We start from the raw sequence: 16,528 nt of genomic DNA on the forward strand, positions 1-16,528 counted from the left end.
AGCTTGCAGTTCATTCAAAAGGAACTGAAGGTGCGTTTTACATTAGTTGATTCAAATGAAAACCCTAAAGACAACAGAAAATTTTGCAAAGCTGCAGAATTCATTTAATATGCGGCAAGACTTAAATAATACTGTGGGTTATTAAATGACTAATCGGTTGAAGCACGTTGCGGCAACACAGTAGAACGAAGCAGCGTCAGTGCAAAGATGTCGGCCCCATTATCGTCCTGCGTCATGTTATAGCAGCAACGTCTGATCTGTTTTTACAGCGAAGCTGTTATGGGCTGAGTCCACGTGTAGAAAGAAACTGTCATCATCAGCATTCGCCCGAGCGTCGCCGTCTTTTTGTGCGCACGGCCCCTCCTACCTCCCGGCCGGCTCAGCCCCCGTTATCTCACTTCTATTTCGCCGATCGACCTTCTCTAATGCCGCGTCCCCACCTGAGTAGAGTTGGGCGCGGCTGCGAGGCTAGCGCGGCAAGTCTGCTGGAAGCTGCGCCCGACTACAGTTGAGCACTGCTCGGAGGCTAGCGAGGCTAGGCAGGCTGCGCGCCTCGGCTGCAGACGCGCGCGCTTTCCCTCGACCCTGCGGCTCCTCCACGTACGTCTATTGACAGGGCCGCTGATAAATGGAAGGTAGGCGAGCAGGGCGCGGCCCGCCGGCCTGATGGCGGGGGAGAGATAGGCGGCTGCTAACATGACTGTGCGTGTGTGTGCCGCCCTCCCACTACGGCACATGCGCGCAGCCCTGCCGGCCTCTGGCGCCTGTGCCACGGATTCTTTCAGCCCCGCGACTTTACAGTTCCTAGCAGGTACAGCGAGGGCGTGGCACTGCGGGTCACGTGACTTCCGCTTAACACGTGTTGTCATGGCAATCGTGGAGCTCGTAGGTGCGTGGGAACATAATCGCTTTTTTTGCTTTTGAGGCACTGGTCTGCGTGGCCGCGCGTCGGCTGCTAGTTACTGAGCGTGGTTCTCTTATCTCTGGGACCGGGCGGCGTATTTCAAATTGCTAGTAGATACAGCGCTCGACCACTGGCGCCACGCTGCGCGTACCATGTTTCGAGCCGCCGCCGTTGGAATTGAAGAGGCGTTGACGGAGAAAACGCTGGGCTGATGGTGACTAGCCTGCTGTTGGGATCGGTGGTATTATAAACGCATCACTGTTTTGATGATCCAAATATAATCTCACTATCAGGGAGGGAGCCGTGTACCTGACTGGAGCAGTATTTTTTTATTTGGGGTGTTGCTACGCTGCACTCCGCAACACCCCAACGACCGGCGCTTCGCGTCGGCGCCCGGCACCACGGCTGCCGCCGGGGTTCAAGCGACAGCAATGGCAAACAGAGAGGAAACAAAAGGGGTTGGGAAGCGTGATATTAAGAAAAAAAATTCTAGCGAGGGCGGGTTTCGAAACCGCGTACGCATGATCCCGAAGCGAGCGCCGTAACCACTCAGCCATACAGGTACACTTCGAAGGGTTGCATTCGTGCGAGTCATATGATTGCGTTTGAGCGCTCTCGGCGAACGGAAACCACCTAGAAACGCGGTACGCGCGAGCGGCGCAGCATGGCGCCAGCGGTCAAACGCTGTATCTACTAGCAAATGGAGTGTTGCGACCGGGCGCAGCGACCTTGCCGAGCGCAGCTCCTACGTGCGCAGGAGAGCGAATCGTTGTTTAGGGCGCGTTTAATACCTGGCGGTGCCTGGCCCACGCCGGCCGCGCTTTATTATTGTAGCGTTTGTTCTAGTGGAGGCAATCCTTGCAGTAGTGATGGTGTGGCATGACGGCTTTTGATTTCGGTGAACTGTGGTGATGTAAACAAGCGGATACTGCTCGTGTTTGTGCCCCGGTGCCGCGGCGGAAGCCGCACTTCCGGGCTCCGACGCGAAGCGGCGGTCGTTAAGGTGTTGCTACGCTGCGCTCCGCAACACCCCAAATAAAAAAAAGTACTGTTCCAGTCAGGTACACTGCTCCCTCCCTGATAGTGAGATTATATTTGGACCATCAAAACAGTGATGCGTTTATTTAAGAATACCATCGTTTCTCCCTCGCAGGCGCGAGGGCAAGCGGGTGCGAGAGAGAAACGATGGTATTCCAAAATAAACGCATCGCTGCCGTACACCCATAGCGACCATAAAGTGATGGCCACTGTGGTTACTAAATAAATGATAACCACCAGATCATATATATTTGTCATTCTTTAATAGTTCGAATGACCAATTACACCACCCCTTAACAGTCATAATTGAAAATACACAATTTCCACCACAGTACAGCTTCGTTGGTCTTCCATCTCTACCCCAGTGGAAGGGCTGATACTTTCTTTTTCTGGGGAATCAAGTGCATTATCCAGCAGAAGTTCATCGTGCTACGACAGCGCAGAACATTGATTCGAGTGTGCCTGAACAGGAAGTTTTACGAGTGAACTAGAAACTTTGAAAGCAGCATCGTTTCTGTAGAGTACGCGGCATGACCTACGGCGACATGGCCAGGCACACCGTAAAGTGACAAACGAAAACACTGATCCAAACTGTCAGCAGGGAAATTATTGCTTACTTTACTGTGGGATGTCACTGAAGCAAATATTGAACATTGGGGCATACCCCAGCAACAACACCGAAACGTACGTCTTGTTTAGAACTTCTAAAAATTCACCTTCGTCAAGCAATCAGCAGTACATGACGAGAACATCTGACTTCAGGTCTATTGTTGAGAACATGACATAGCCCAGCACCTTAAATGCTTTCCACATATAGGGCATTTCTGCATGTGAAATCTATGTCTGCCGCATCAAACTAATTTATCTGGTCTCGGCTTCAGTGATTTCGTATATTCAGACAACTCAAAATAGCAGTCGGGTGCAAGCATTTCCGACGCGATGAGGAGGTGCACGTCCGGCAACAGTCAAAACTAGAATATTTATTTTCACTAGAAATTATAGTACTCGGGGGCGAAGTGTAGTAATACGTGCAATGAACGTCAAGAAGGCTGCGTCCCAATATGATGCAAGTATAATTATCCTGTATTTTCTCATTTGCCTCATAGAAAATAACGTTTTTATTTTAATTACTTTCGTATGTGTGAAATGAACATCGTAATGAAGAAGCCGTTATGTCTACGAACTTAAAATTATCGAACGACGTACTCCGAACAAGCGCTGATATGTTCGCGTCTGCTCATGTAAAGATGGAAAAAATTCTTCTAGAAGTGAATGCCAAGGCTTCGCCTAATAGAGTAAGAGGAACTACGACGTACTTTCAGTGAGCGAAGGCTTGGCGAGGACAATTGATGCTCCGGCCACGACGCAGCCCCACATGGCGACAATGCTGTCGATGTTGTTGCTGACGTGGACGCAGACACGAGCGCCAGGCCGGATTCCGTGCCGCTGGAAGCCAGCTGCGTACCGCCGTACTTGTGAAAGCAACTCTTTCTTGGTCAGTGTGACAGAGTCGTCCGCCTGCACCGAAAATAGTACCATCTTTTAGCAGCTATAACGCCTAAACATATTACCGTCCCCAGAAATATATTGGGTAGGAGAAGGCCGCTAAGGGCCTGAAATAACTTTTTTCAGCGCGTGTGTTTGTGCGCTCCAACTATTTTGTTGTGCTGCAAATCTTTGTTACCAGTTCATGTAACGTAACCGAAGTAAAGAAACACTCGATGCTCTTCCTAAGTGCAAATCAGCCTTTGAAATTGCGTTTACTTCTGTTTCAATATGGGCAAAAGGTAATGAAAAGTCTCCAAGTCCTTGAGTTTGCATTAGATGCATATTCTGACGGGTACATTGCTATGCACTCAAATTTGTCTAGTGCTGTTTTGTGCGAGTGTTTTCTTGGCATTGCGCAACTATTCTCTTTCATTAGTTCATTGTTCCCAATACCAGCTCATGTTGGTCGTTGCAGTTCTGAATTATCATTGTAGGGGCTATACTGAATGTAAACTGAAGTGAAGCGCATGCTTTTTCTTTAAAAACAGCTGGCAATTAAGGTAGATAGCATCACCTTTCCGGAACACGTTTATGGTTTTCATCTTGAAAATTATTTCAACAATGTCTTATAAAGAGCATTTTAAAGATCTCCTAAATGCTTTAAATAAGGAAGTTGTTGGTACATTATCTGAAAGTAAAGCATTCTTTGCGAACGCTGCAAGACTTTCACGTCAGTGCTTGCTGGTTTCTGCTGCTGTATTTCCGAAACGCTCACACTTAATAAAAAAAACGAACTTGAACCACGCGTCCGACGGTTTCTCCAGCACAGATGCCCAATAAGAAACCAAAGTTCAAACCATAAAGGTCACAGTAGCACGAATCCATTTATTATGCCAACGTCAAATATCTGTTTGAGATGACCGCCCGTGTGTCACATCACGTGGCAAGGGTACTCGTGAGCGCATGGACGTGAGTCAGTCTCCTTAACGCCAAAGACGCACGAATGGAATGGAGAAATTTATATCATTTGAAAAACCGCGTCGCGAAATTTGGCTTCACATATATTCCAGGACGTGAGTTCGTATAACATAATTTTATTCCGATAGCACTTCTATAGACATTGCAGGCGCTTTTCTGCAGTCGCCGTGGGGTTCCGTATTGACACTTTTCGCGGAGGAGTTTGCTCTACAGGAACAAGATGGCGCTTTTGGTGACGCGCCATACGTTGCCTCAGCGAATGCGAACGAATACGAAATTATTACTGCTTCTCCCTTGCTACTGTGTGATCAGCTGTCGGAAATACAAACTAGGTGTTCACTAATGCGCTGTTCCTAATTCATGCTACAAAATGTGTAACGATAAAGGGAATACATGTGCGGTAGTTCGCTGCAAAAAAAACATAAAAAATTCCACGCATCTCAAGGAAGTGAATCACGACGAGCGGGCGAAGCACTGGATATTGTTCTTACCGTCAATCACCCGTGACATGGCCCATTCGCGCATGTAAATGAGTGGCAATGCGTTCGTACAGTATATACAATGTTTTATTTGTCATAACTCGTATGTCGTGTTGAGTTCTGGATTCCGTCTTGGCTTCATTATCACTGTTTGTGGTCCGTGAAATGTAGAGCCAATGGTTCTTCGATCGGATGTATCCTGAAGTTGGCAACGACAAGGTCTATGCACGTTCCCCTGGTGGTTGATGGTTGTTTCCAGCCATACGAAATGCATCGTAGAGCGTACCGAGACGTCATATACTGCACAAGCCAGTCGCTGTCCATGATGTCTACGGTGAAGTCTCCGACAAGTACGAAGGGGTTGTTCTTGTACTTCGTTTCGTATTCGCGCATCGCTAGATGGATGTACTTTTCTACGTTGCCTCGGGAGAGATTCGGGGCCAAGTACACTGCCATGACGACGGTTCCGTCGGATAGCTTTATTGCAGCGTGTTCGCCGTTGTGAGATTGACTCGTATTTGGTAGGTCGAGTTCCATCGCGATCTCTGGCAATTTCACGTACATCCCTACACCACCCGCCGAACGCTCTGCTTCTGTGCAGACGACTAGGAAGAATACATTGATGTGCGGTCACGACTTCCACGTTTCCGTAAAGCAAAGGGCGTCTGCTTTTGTTAGTATGGGATCTCGTTCGACGTCTTTTGCGTCGGGCATTGAGGGAGCGCGCCGCGGAGAGAGGACAAGCGGGGGTCGGGAAGTGAGCTAGGAGCTGGCGAGGAAGAGACCGCTTGCGCATGCGGCGCGCCGCCCTCCTCCTCCCTCCTGGTTGCTATGGCTACGGCGTGGGGAACGTTGGTCCTGAGCACGGACAACGTGGACCGACGGACAAGCCTCGACCCCAAGGTGCTTCGCCCCTAATAGTTATTCACATATGTCGCTGCTGCTAAAGGACAGCCTGCGTTGCCACCCTTCGCGATGCATGGCGTTCCTCAAGGATCAAAAAAGATTATTCATCCGCCAGCGCTGTATAGTTAACCTCCAGAGAAAGGACTTCAACTCCAGTACGCCGGCACTTAAGAGGTAGTATACGGCTCAATACAAAAGAAAGTAGCGCCACTTACTGGCATAGTAAGCTTCTCGACCGTTATCTACACACATACACGCCTACTCGCACGCAAACTTACGCCCACCCTATCGCCTTCGCCTTTCTAGGGTTTTACGTGCCGAAACCAGTTGTGATTATGAGGTACGCCGTAGTGGAGGGTTCCGAGGATTAATTTTGACCACCTGGGGTTCCTTAACGTGCACTACAACGCAAGCACACGGGCGTTTTTGCATTTCACCTCCATAGAAATGCGGCCGCCGCGGCCGGGATTCGACCCCGCGATGTTGTGCTCAGCAGCGCAATTCCTTGGCTGACTGAGCCACCGCGGCGGGTCCACCTTATAGCCAACGTATCAATTATAAGTGAATGGGCGCACACTTGAACCAAGGTTACGAAGCATGAGTGGCGGCGACTACACTGAGAAGACACGAATGTGTGAAGCTGAATGTTTCGTGACGGTCCAGCGAGGGACTAGCGATAATACGTCTTTGCTACAAGCTACCGCTAAGTACAGAACATTTACTTTCCAAGCTTTGTGCGCAGCACGACCAAATCTATCGACAGCAGAGCACACCCGCAAGGGATTAGGCTGAAAATAAACAGTCAGATAGTGGCCGCACCGAGGAACCGATGGAGGAAGTTCACTGAGTCAGAAGCATGACAAGCCGCTGCTTCAAAATGTTTGCCAAATAAAGAACGAAGAGCACACTGATCCTGATTTCATTCATAAGCGGAAAGTTTGTACAGCTTGGAATACATTTCTAGCCCAGCTTATAGTACAAGCACCGTATACGCGGCTCGCGCCGTTTGGACATGGCGTAATGAGTTTTCAAAGCACTCACATTTCCTCAGTGGCTGTGGTCAAAGCTTCGTGTCGTGCACAAATCCACTGTCTACGATATGCGTCGAAACGGAGGTTTGCTGCGCCGCACCGGCGTCACGGGCTTGCATTGTAAACGCGGAGGCAACGGAGGCAGCTGAGACAAGCAATGGACGCGTCACCACGTGATCAAACATGGCAGCGCCCAAGGGAGCACCGCGAAAAGGGTCAATAAAGTCCAAGGGCGATAACACTGTAGCCTCTCGCCCTACGCTGTATGTGCGAGGGAAAACGTGCGAGGGGTGCGGACGATCGCGGCTCAACCTCGCCCGCGAGAAACGGAACACGCCTTCATCCCTCACGCGCGAGGCACCCAACGTTGCGTGGCATTGGGGGGAGGGGAGGGATAGGGAGAGTGGAATTCAACTCTGGCTGCAAATGAATACGTGGCGGCTGCGTGCGGTCGCGCGGCTGCGTGCGATTTGCATTGGGGGCAGAGTCTAGGTGCGTCAGTGGCTCGTATCTTTGTGAGTGCAGTGTGTTCTCGCCGCTCAGTTTCTGTTGAAGCGATTGACAAAACGAAGGCCACTTCGCTCGCTGCTGCTGCCGCGTTTCCTCAGGCTAGCGTTTTGACAGCGAGTGTCCGCGGTCATCCAGTGTGTTGTGCTCATGTTTGTTCTGCGCGCTGACGCCATGCTTGTTAATTTAGTGAGCAAGCGAAAGTTTACAAGTTGAGACGGTCGATAAAAGTATTATCCTTACTTCCTATGGCTCTCTGCTCATTCGCTATCGCAATCGATGTTTCGTTTTTCGAGTGGAACTGCGACTTTTTATAAGCCTAATACAGGACCCAAATCTGCCTGTTACGCCAATAGTCACAAGCGTCAAATTCAGTGCAAGAATAAAAAAGCCGGCAGATCCCACGCCCTGTGGGAATCTATGTTATGCGAAGCAGTGTGCGGGGAGCCTACCAAGTTAACAAAACGACCATGAGAGCACCAAGACGTAGGCGGCTCTTTCATTACGTACAGGACACGCATGTCATGACATTCATGTCATGAGTCCTCATGAGTCTGTTTAGCTCCAGCTAATGGACCTAAGGGCGAAAGCCTTAGTCATACTTATGACTGGACTTTGACCATCAACAATAAACCTTTTCCTTGACTTAGTACCACATCCGAACCCATTCCATTCGTTTTTCAGTGTTCATCTTTTTTTGCTGAGTCATCCTCATTCCTGCTGAGTCATGGTCATGACGAATGACTTCTACCACAATCCTTTAGTTTTTCCTTCACTTAGTGCCCACGTCCGAACCCATTTCAGTGGTTTTTGAGTATTATTCTTTTTTCGCTGAGTCATTGTCATTTTGGCTGCGCGAAATGCGAAAACACCCGTGTACTTAGATTTAGGTGCACGTTAAAGAACCCCAGGTGGTCCAAATTTCCGGAGTCCCCCACTACGGCGTGCCTCATAATCCGATCGTGGTTTTGGCACGAAAAAGCCCATAATTAAATTTTTTTAATTTTAATTTTAGCTGAGTCATGCCCAGGATTATGGCTTATACCATAGTCCCCTAATAGATTTTTATGGTCACGAAGCTCCCGCCTCAGTTTGATATAGTGCGAGCGTCTGCCGCTAGGGGCACCATAGTAAAAGAAAGGTCATCTAGCCGAGCGGCCGCCGCAGTCGGCGGCGGTATTTTTTCTGCTGTGGTCGCGTTGCGGCCGAAAGCCCACCTTCTTTTCGATTTTATTTACATTATATTTTGTCGTAGCAGTTAGAGTATCCAATCTGAGAGTGTTTTCTAACCGAAATCAATGTGCGTTCAAAAAGTAAACAATCTCAAAGTCAGCTGGCGGCTCCATGTGTCAGCAGACGACGCGCATAGAATTCTTCTTACCGAGCAATCTGTCGTTAGTTGGCCCAACCGGCTTCGCTTAGCAACTTCTAAGCGACTTTTATGCGCTGTACAAAGAATAAGACATTAGCGACGTGGGGTTGCCAGTAAACGACAACCTGAGCTCAAGGTCGCGTGCTGTTACTGAATTTCGAATTACACTCGAGCCGTTCAGGCGATTGCGACAGATTCTAATCGCACGTAACAAAATGTTCTATGACGTCAGAATTAGTTTGGAACAGGTACATCGGCATATCGTAGCCGTGAATGAAACGCTTGCTTGAAGGCAAGTATTGTCATTTTCATGTATCGCAAGCATTGCTAGTTTTCGTGCGTATTATTCCAAATGTGCGACAAAGTTTTCAAAGGCGATCTTCGTTGTCTATACCCTATGAAAGCCCAAACGGATTATTATGCCCGACTGACTCAGCACTGCGGTTATTAATCTCTAACGGCCAATTAAGAGGGGAGGAGGCGTGGCAGTTATCATCCGAGACACTTGGGCGATAACTGAGCTAACTTTCTCGTTTTCCCAAGCTGAAATTGTAGCAGTGCGTCTTTGCGTACCTTCCTTGTCACTAATTCTGCTTGCGGTTTATCGCCCACCGTGTTGCAACGGTCGTATATTTCTGGAAGAGCTGGATGCCGCCTTGTCCTCGATGTCGTCAATGGACCATGTATGCCTAATTGGGGATGTCAACATAGATACTCAACGCCCTTCAACGACTATAGTTTGTAATTATCTGGACGTCATTTCGAAATGGGCCTTGCTAAACATGATCTGTGAACCTACGTGGGAAGAAATCCTTGCTGGTCATCTTGTCACATCTTGCATAGATCATATAAATATACGTGCACATAACTTGAGTGTCAAATCTGCCGTTATTGCAACGAAACTTGCTGATCATTACATGGTTTGCTGCTCTCTAACAGATGACACTACTGACTTAGTCGCTCCAAATGAATTCAAACAAATCTCAATTGTTGACCCCTTGGCCTTCGACAAATTCGTAATGAATCACGACTGGTATAACTTTTTAAAGACCAGTTCCTCCAGGTGACGCCTAGGACAACTTTGTAACGCTCTTCTTCGATTTCCGGCTTGCAGCTACACGAGTCTGTAAAATCAAACAACGTAACTTGAACCAAAAATGGATGTTGACAGAAATACTCGCGCCTATAAAAGCAAAACACTTGTTATGGGTTCAAACAAAGAGAAGTCCTAATTGTACTGCTTTGCGGCTTCGATTCAAAGAGCTTCGAAATAAGGTCAGTGCTGTGATACGTCTAGCAAAACGTAATAACATACGAGCAAAATTTACGGACGCTTGTTGTGACAGCAGGAAAACATGGTCCCTAATTAACAATCTTAGAGGTGGTGATGTAAACGCTAAACGCCATGTTGATCTGATGTCTCGTTTTTCTTCAAATGGTCCTGCCACCGCTAATGATTTTAACTCATTTTTTTTTTCAAAAGTGTCTGGTGTAGCGAGACCTCATGCAGATATCTGCACATTGCAAACTAGTATTTCAGAATCCGCCTTTCTTCCCATGCTTTCAGAACATGATCTAAAAGCAATCCTTCTCAGTCTAAAACCAAATAAGTCCCCAGGAATTGATGGCATTTCTATTTTAGAGCTGCGCAGAACTTTCGAAGCATTAAAAGATGTGCAACTACTCATTTTAAACAATAATATTACCACTGGTATCACTGCCGATAATCTGAAAAATGCGCTGGTCATTCGTCTTTTTATAACTGGCGCACGCAACAAAATCGAAAACTACCGCCCTATTTCTATCCTTTCATGCGTTCGACAGATATTGGAAAAACATCTGCTCAAGACAATGAGCAGCTTTTTAAGCAAGCACAGCGTGTTATCTCCTAGCCAGTATGCCTTTTTGCCGAATCGGGGCACGCAGTTGCTGCTAGAAGGTTTTTCCGATACACTAAACTCTGCGTTTGAACACAATCAGATTGCTTGTGCACTGTTTCTCGACGTCTGAAAAGCACAGGCACCAACTTGTGTCTATTGGAAAATTTCGTAGCAACCTGACTGAAATTAAAACTGGCGTCCCCCCAGGTTCAATTTTAAGTTCTTTATTATTTAACTTATATTTCAACGATTTATCTAATGTTGTTAACGTCAACTTATATCAGTATGCTGATGACACTGTCTTTGTTTCATACGCTCGAAGTTACACTGACGCCATCTCTTCTTTACAAATGGCAACAACAAAAGTTATGGACTGGTTTCGGAATAATGTAGTCGATATCAATGCGTCCAAAACTCAACTAATCTGTTTCCACAACCCTGTGAAGCAAGTTACCCTATCGTCCCCATTATATTTGCCCACATCACATTGCAATCCTTATTCGTGTGATCCTGTGCAATACGCTCGTTCAATTAAATACCTTGGTGTTTTTTTTACAGTGATTTATCCTGGAATTCTCATTTCGCACATATTTGTCAAAAACTTCGCGCAGTGTCTTGTGTTTTGTATAATATTAAATTTTACATGCAATTGGCTGTCCGAAAGCTTGTAGTACATGCCTTATGCTACAGTGTAATCTGGTATGGGATATCTACATCTGGTCATGGCCCTCAAAATTTGGTAAACCGGGTGAATTCCGTCCTTCTTGGTATTCTGAAGCATGTTGCATACTATGTCTCCCCCAAATCTGATGTGTTCAAAACTTTGTCTTTACCTGATTTCAGTTCTTTGCTGCTAGAAACTGTAGTCCTAAAGCATTTTTGGATAAGCCAGTATAAGATTCCTAATGTTCCTGTTCGTTGCCCGAGACCAAAGAATCCTTATGTTACACCCCGCTGTAAGATGAGATACGGTCGAAGACTCCGTAACTATTACGTCCCCGCAATGCTTAATTCACTTCCGCAAAGCATACAAGACGTGAAGGCGAAATGTGGTCTCAGAAAGGCTCTTAGACACATTAATGCGTGATCAGAAGCCTGTCGTGTCTATTTTCGGTTTTTTTTGTTTTTTCTTGTTTGTTTTTTTATTTTTCACTGTTGTCTACAAGCTAACAACGTGTTATTGATGGTTCTGTCGCTGTCTGCCAGGCAGTGCCGTTCAAGCCCACTGCGGCTTTGGCAGGCCCTATTCTTGCATTGTACAATACTCAAGTCATCAATAAAGTATTATTATTATTATTATTATTATTATTATTATTAACTCGCAGAAGCAGAGTGACGAGGATTGACGTTGCGTTGCACTCAGTACCATACCTCCTTGGCGAACTGCGACGCATAATAGTATTTGAATCGCGAGCTTTCTTTGAAGCAAATGTAGCCGTTGTAACTCGCGAAAATTCTTATGAGAAATAATATTTATTTTTCATATTCACTCAGCACTGCTGTAGCGTAGAGCTCAAAAGCGATCTGAAAGTTGTATTGACACAGAAAACTGACATCTTGTTTTTTTCTGTTGCACTAAGTTTCTAACGTCCCCTTTATCACGGCTAGAAACCTGCTTTGTTTCAAGGAAGCAGAATTACTTCTGTGATATGGCCCTTTTGTAAGCCAGGCAGCGCTGAGGTAGCAACCTTAAGCAAATGTTAGAATTGTCAATAGCTGCTGCTATCAGAATGCGATATCAAAAGGCAAGAACTGAAACTAAGTGGTTATGCGAATAATTTGCCGTCTATAAATATCAACACACAGCCAGTGCAATCATCGTTACAGGTCATAAATATTTTATTCTTTAAACCAGAAAAAAAAATTTTATATGTGCCTATGTTCTCATCGAGGTACCAATAGGCACCGATTTTATTTCCAACATATAAATGAAACAAATCTTGCAAACAGAACAGGCTACTGAGAATCACACACACACGCACGCACACACACACACGAACGCGCACGCACACGCACACACGCCGTCGAAAAGCACAAGGAATGACAGTAGGCCTGAGGCGCGGCTTGTCCCTCGGCAACGATACCGCGTCACCGTTTATCGTGAAATCGTCCGTACGGAGATGGATGATGGATCAAAGTGTTTCGCGCACACACGCACATGCTTGGACTCAAAGCTGGAATCGTCCGTTTCTTGCCGTGGTATAGCTCGCTTGCAATTCTCTAAGTGCTCACGAACACTCGGCATGCAAAATAGCGATACCTTTTCGTTAGTGCCTTTGTAGCCGGATCGGCCCCCCGGCACACAACACCTGAACGGCATCGTCAGGCGAACGTGCCACCTTAATTGTAGAATGTCAAAATTCGAATCTTGCCTAAAAATCAATCACAATTATAAAGTACGCGTCCAAACTTTCAGCCCACGCAGGCAGCATCTGCAATTTCTCCGGGTTTAACACAGAGAAAGGTGGCCTCTCAGCTGCGGTGGCGCCGCAGCGCGGCAGTTTCCTGCGACATCTTGCTACACGCGTGTGGTATTTGATTGTTTGAACGAGGCGCGCGGGCGCCATCACTCAAGAAAAGAGGAGGAAGAGCGAGCTGGGCTCGCGCGGTGAATCTAGCCGGTCAGCGCTGCAACCGCTGTTGGAAATATAACTTGTAAATAGTTGCTCGTCTTACTGACTCGTCCTTCGCGTAACATTGTGGTGGAGGTGGAACGTTCCCCGTCCTCGCCACGGAGCTCGGGAGTGGCCGCACCGTCGTCTTCTCAGCCATTGCTTCAGATGGAACCACCACTGGCGCCACCTACACCTGCGGCGCCAACCACAACGTACGTTACGGTTCCTAGTCTTCGTTATCCTGGGACATTCTTCGGCCCAAATGGCGTTGACATGGACGACTGCCTCAGCATGTATGAGCGTGTTAGCCGAAGGCACCACTGGGACCCTACCATCATGCTTGCCAATGTGATCTTTTATCTGGACGGGACACCGAGTGTCTGGTTTCGCACCCATGAGATCGAGCTCTCCAGCTGGAACATTTTCAAAGAGAGGCTTCGCGACCTATTTGGCTTCCCGCCAGGTGGCCAACAGGCTGCGCGAAAAGAGCTTGCTACTCGTGTACAGTCGTCGGCCGAATCGTATGTCTCCGACATACAGGAAGTGATCGCGCTTTGCCGGAAAGTCGACGAGCACATGACCGAGGTTGACAAGGTTGGCCATATCCTAAAAGGCATTGCGGACGATGCCATCAATTTGCTCGTCTATAACGATGGCTCTACTGTCGACGCCATCGTCAAAGAATGCCGCCGCTTCGAGGTAGCCAAAAGCCGCCACGTCATCCCACAGTTTTCCCCGGCTCCCAAACACCCCTGCCACGTCCTCTTGCTCCGCTCTTACCGACACACGTCCATTTCAAGAGAACGTCACGCGTATCGTTCACGTGATATTGAAGCAGCGAGTCCGGCCCCCCTTCATCCGCGACCCCCAGACGGTACCTTTTACCAAGTGGCCCCTACTATTTCCGTTATACAAGCGGTTGTGCGGCAAGAAATTGCAAACCTTGGCATCCCTACCGCCTGCTCTGTCTCCCGACCCGATTCGGCACCCATTCCGATGTCCACAACCTGTAATGACCAGTATTTCGCTTCCAAAACACGCAATCCTGCTGACTGGCGAACCACAGACGACGAACCGATCTGCTTCCGCTGCCACCGAGTTGGTCATGTATCCCGCCACTGCCGCATCACCTGGATGCCGCCGTACTGGAGCTCATTCCCTGCCCCTCGCCCATACGCCGACGCTCGCCGTTACTCACCTCGCCGTCCGTACACTACTTCTGATGACCCTGACAGCCGCTCCTCCGGGCGATCGCCGTCGCCTCAACGCCGTCGCTCCCCGTCACCCCAACCTCGCCGCTTTTCCTCGCCAAACCGCCGGACGGAAAACTAGGCCATGCAGCTCTTGGAGGTAGTGCTGCATCCCGTTCGTCCTGTGCAAATCCTCCGTTGACGCTCCTCACGAACACGAACCTAATTGAAGTAGACGGAGATGGTGTCCGTTCACGGCTTGATTGATACTGGAGCCCAAGTGTCCATAATGAGTGCTAACCTATGTCGTCGTCCCAATAAAGTTCTTACGCCTGCCGTCACTCGAGTCGTACGCGTCGCCAATGGCGCCACTGTTGCTGTCAGGGGTATGTGCACTGCTCGCATTGAAATTGTTGGCCGCCAAGTTCCAGTCCTGTTCACCGTGTCGACCAGTTGCCCTCATGACCTAATCTTCAGACTCGACTTTCTGACGACGCATTCTGCCCTCATCGACTGTTCCACTGGTACGCTGTGCCTCGAGCTTCTTCTTTCCGACGTTCGCCCCGAACAACCGAACACCCTCTCCACTACAGCGTTTGTTAGTTTACCTCCAAAAGCCCTAACCTTCGTCGAATTGGCCTCAACGGCAACCGTGCCTGATGGCGACTATGTCATCGCACCTATTCGTGATGTCCTCCTGGCGCGCGACATCTCTGGGCCACACTCCGTCGTTACCCTTGCCGCTAATTGGATGCGTCTGTCTCCCCGTTATCAATTTTGGCTTGACGAAGCAGGTGTTACCGGAAGGCATAGCGGTGACCACGCTACGGCCAGTGACTGACGACCACGTCACGGCTTTTGCAGCCGACGCGTCTCCAGATCCTCCTGATTACCCGCAGGATGCCTTGAACCTCGACGGCCCATTACGTCCCATGGTCGCTCCGGACCTCGCACCTGACCAAGCAGCCGCCCTACATCGCCTTTGGCTTTCCTACCGCGACATATTTGGCACTGACAATCGACCACTTGGTCAGGCGTCCCTTGTTAAGCATCGGATAAACACGGTGATGCTGTTCCCATTCACTGCCGACCGTATCGCGTGTCCATGGCAGAGCGGCAAGTTATTCAGCAGGAAGTAAACAAGATGCTCGCCAAAGGCATTGTTGAGCCCTCGTCGAGTCCTTGGGCGTCGCCGGTCGTGTTCGTCAAAAAGAAAGATAGCACGTGGCGTTTCTGCGTTGATAACCGCCACCAAAACCGAATCACTAAAACGTACGTTTACCCTTTACCACGAATCGACGACGTTCTTGATTGTCTTCACGGTGCCAAATACTTTTCGTCCATTGACCCTCGATCTGGTTATTGGCAGATTTCCGTCGATGAGCAAGACCAATAAAAGACAGCTTTCGTCACTCCATATGGCCTCTACCAATTTAATGTTATGCCGTTGGGTTTATGCAATGCCCCCGCCACGTTCGAACAGATGATGTACTCTCTGTTTCAAGGTTTCAAATTGTCAACTTGCCTTTGTTACCTCGACGACGTCCTTGTGTTTTCTCCTAAATTTGAGACGCACCTTGAGCGTGGCGCAGCTACCCTTGACGTCTTTCGCAAGGCTGGGCTCCAATTAAACTCATCGAAGTGCCACTTCGGGCGCCGACAGATTACAGTGCTAGGCCTATCTTGTCGATGCTTCCGGAGTACAACCCGACCCGGAGAAGGTTCGAGCAGTAACGGCCTTTCCTGTACCCGAGTCTGTCGAAGACGTTCGGAGTGTTGTGGGGCTCTGTTCTTATTTCAGACGGTTTGTGAAAGATTTCGCAGCAATCGCTCGAATACTCACATAACTTATGAAGAAAGACGTGTCTTTTACGTGGGGTTCCCCTCAGGCTGCCGCATTTTCACGCCTTATTGCGATTCTCACCAATCCACCGATCTTGGCCCACTTTGGCCCGTCCACACCTACAGAGGTCCGAATCGATGCCAGTGGTTATGGGATCGGCGCCGTCTTAGCGCAACGCCAACACGGACACGACCGCGTTATAGCGTACGATAGCCGGTTCCTGACCACTGCAGAGCGGAACTATTCGATTAACGAGCGCGAATGTCTTGCTCTCGTCTGGGCTGTTTCAAACATTCG

At 48.5% G+C, this 16,528-nt stretch overlaps 1 protein-coding gene and 1 long non-coding RNA gene across 6 annotated transcripts in view; one reads left to right on the top strand and one right to left on the bottom strand.

The window, feature by feature from the left end:
* LOC119450772 (long-chain-fatty-acid--CoA ligase) overlaps positions 1-16,528 on the bottom strand; it is a 288,333-nt gene that overhangs the window by 48,807 nt on the left and 222,998 nt on the right. For 4 of the 5 annotated variants that reach the window (XM_049666211.1, XM_037714276.2, XM_049666210.1 and 1 more), the window contains one exon: positions 3,259-3,460. The exons of the other annotated variant lie outside the window; for it this stretch is intronic. In XM_049666211.1, coding sequence (XP_049522168.1) covers positions 3,259-3,460 — 202 coding nt within the window. The remainder of the gene's footprint in view (positions 1-3,258; positions 3,461-16,528) is intronic. 5 annotated transcript variants of the gene reach the window in all.
* LOC125944844 (uncharacterized) overlaps positions 1-16,528 on the top strand; it is a 216,943-nt gene that overhangs the window by 34,574 nt on the left and 165,841 nt on the right. The gene's annotated exons all lie outside the window — the stretch shown is intronic.

Source organism: Dermacentor silvarum, chromosome 4 (genome assembly GCF_013339745.2).
Source record: "Dermacentor silvarum isolate Dsil-2018 chromosome 4, BIME_Dsil_1.4, whole genome shotgun sequence".
NCBI classification, from domain to species: domain Eukaryota; kingdom Metazoa; phylum Arthropoda; class Arachnida; order Ixodida; family Ixodidae; genus Dermacentor; species Dermacentor silvarum.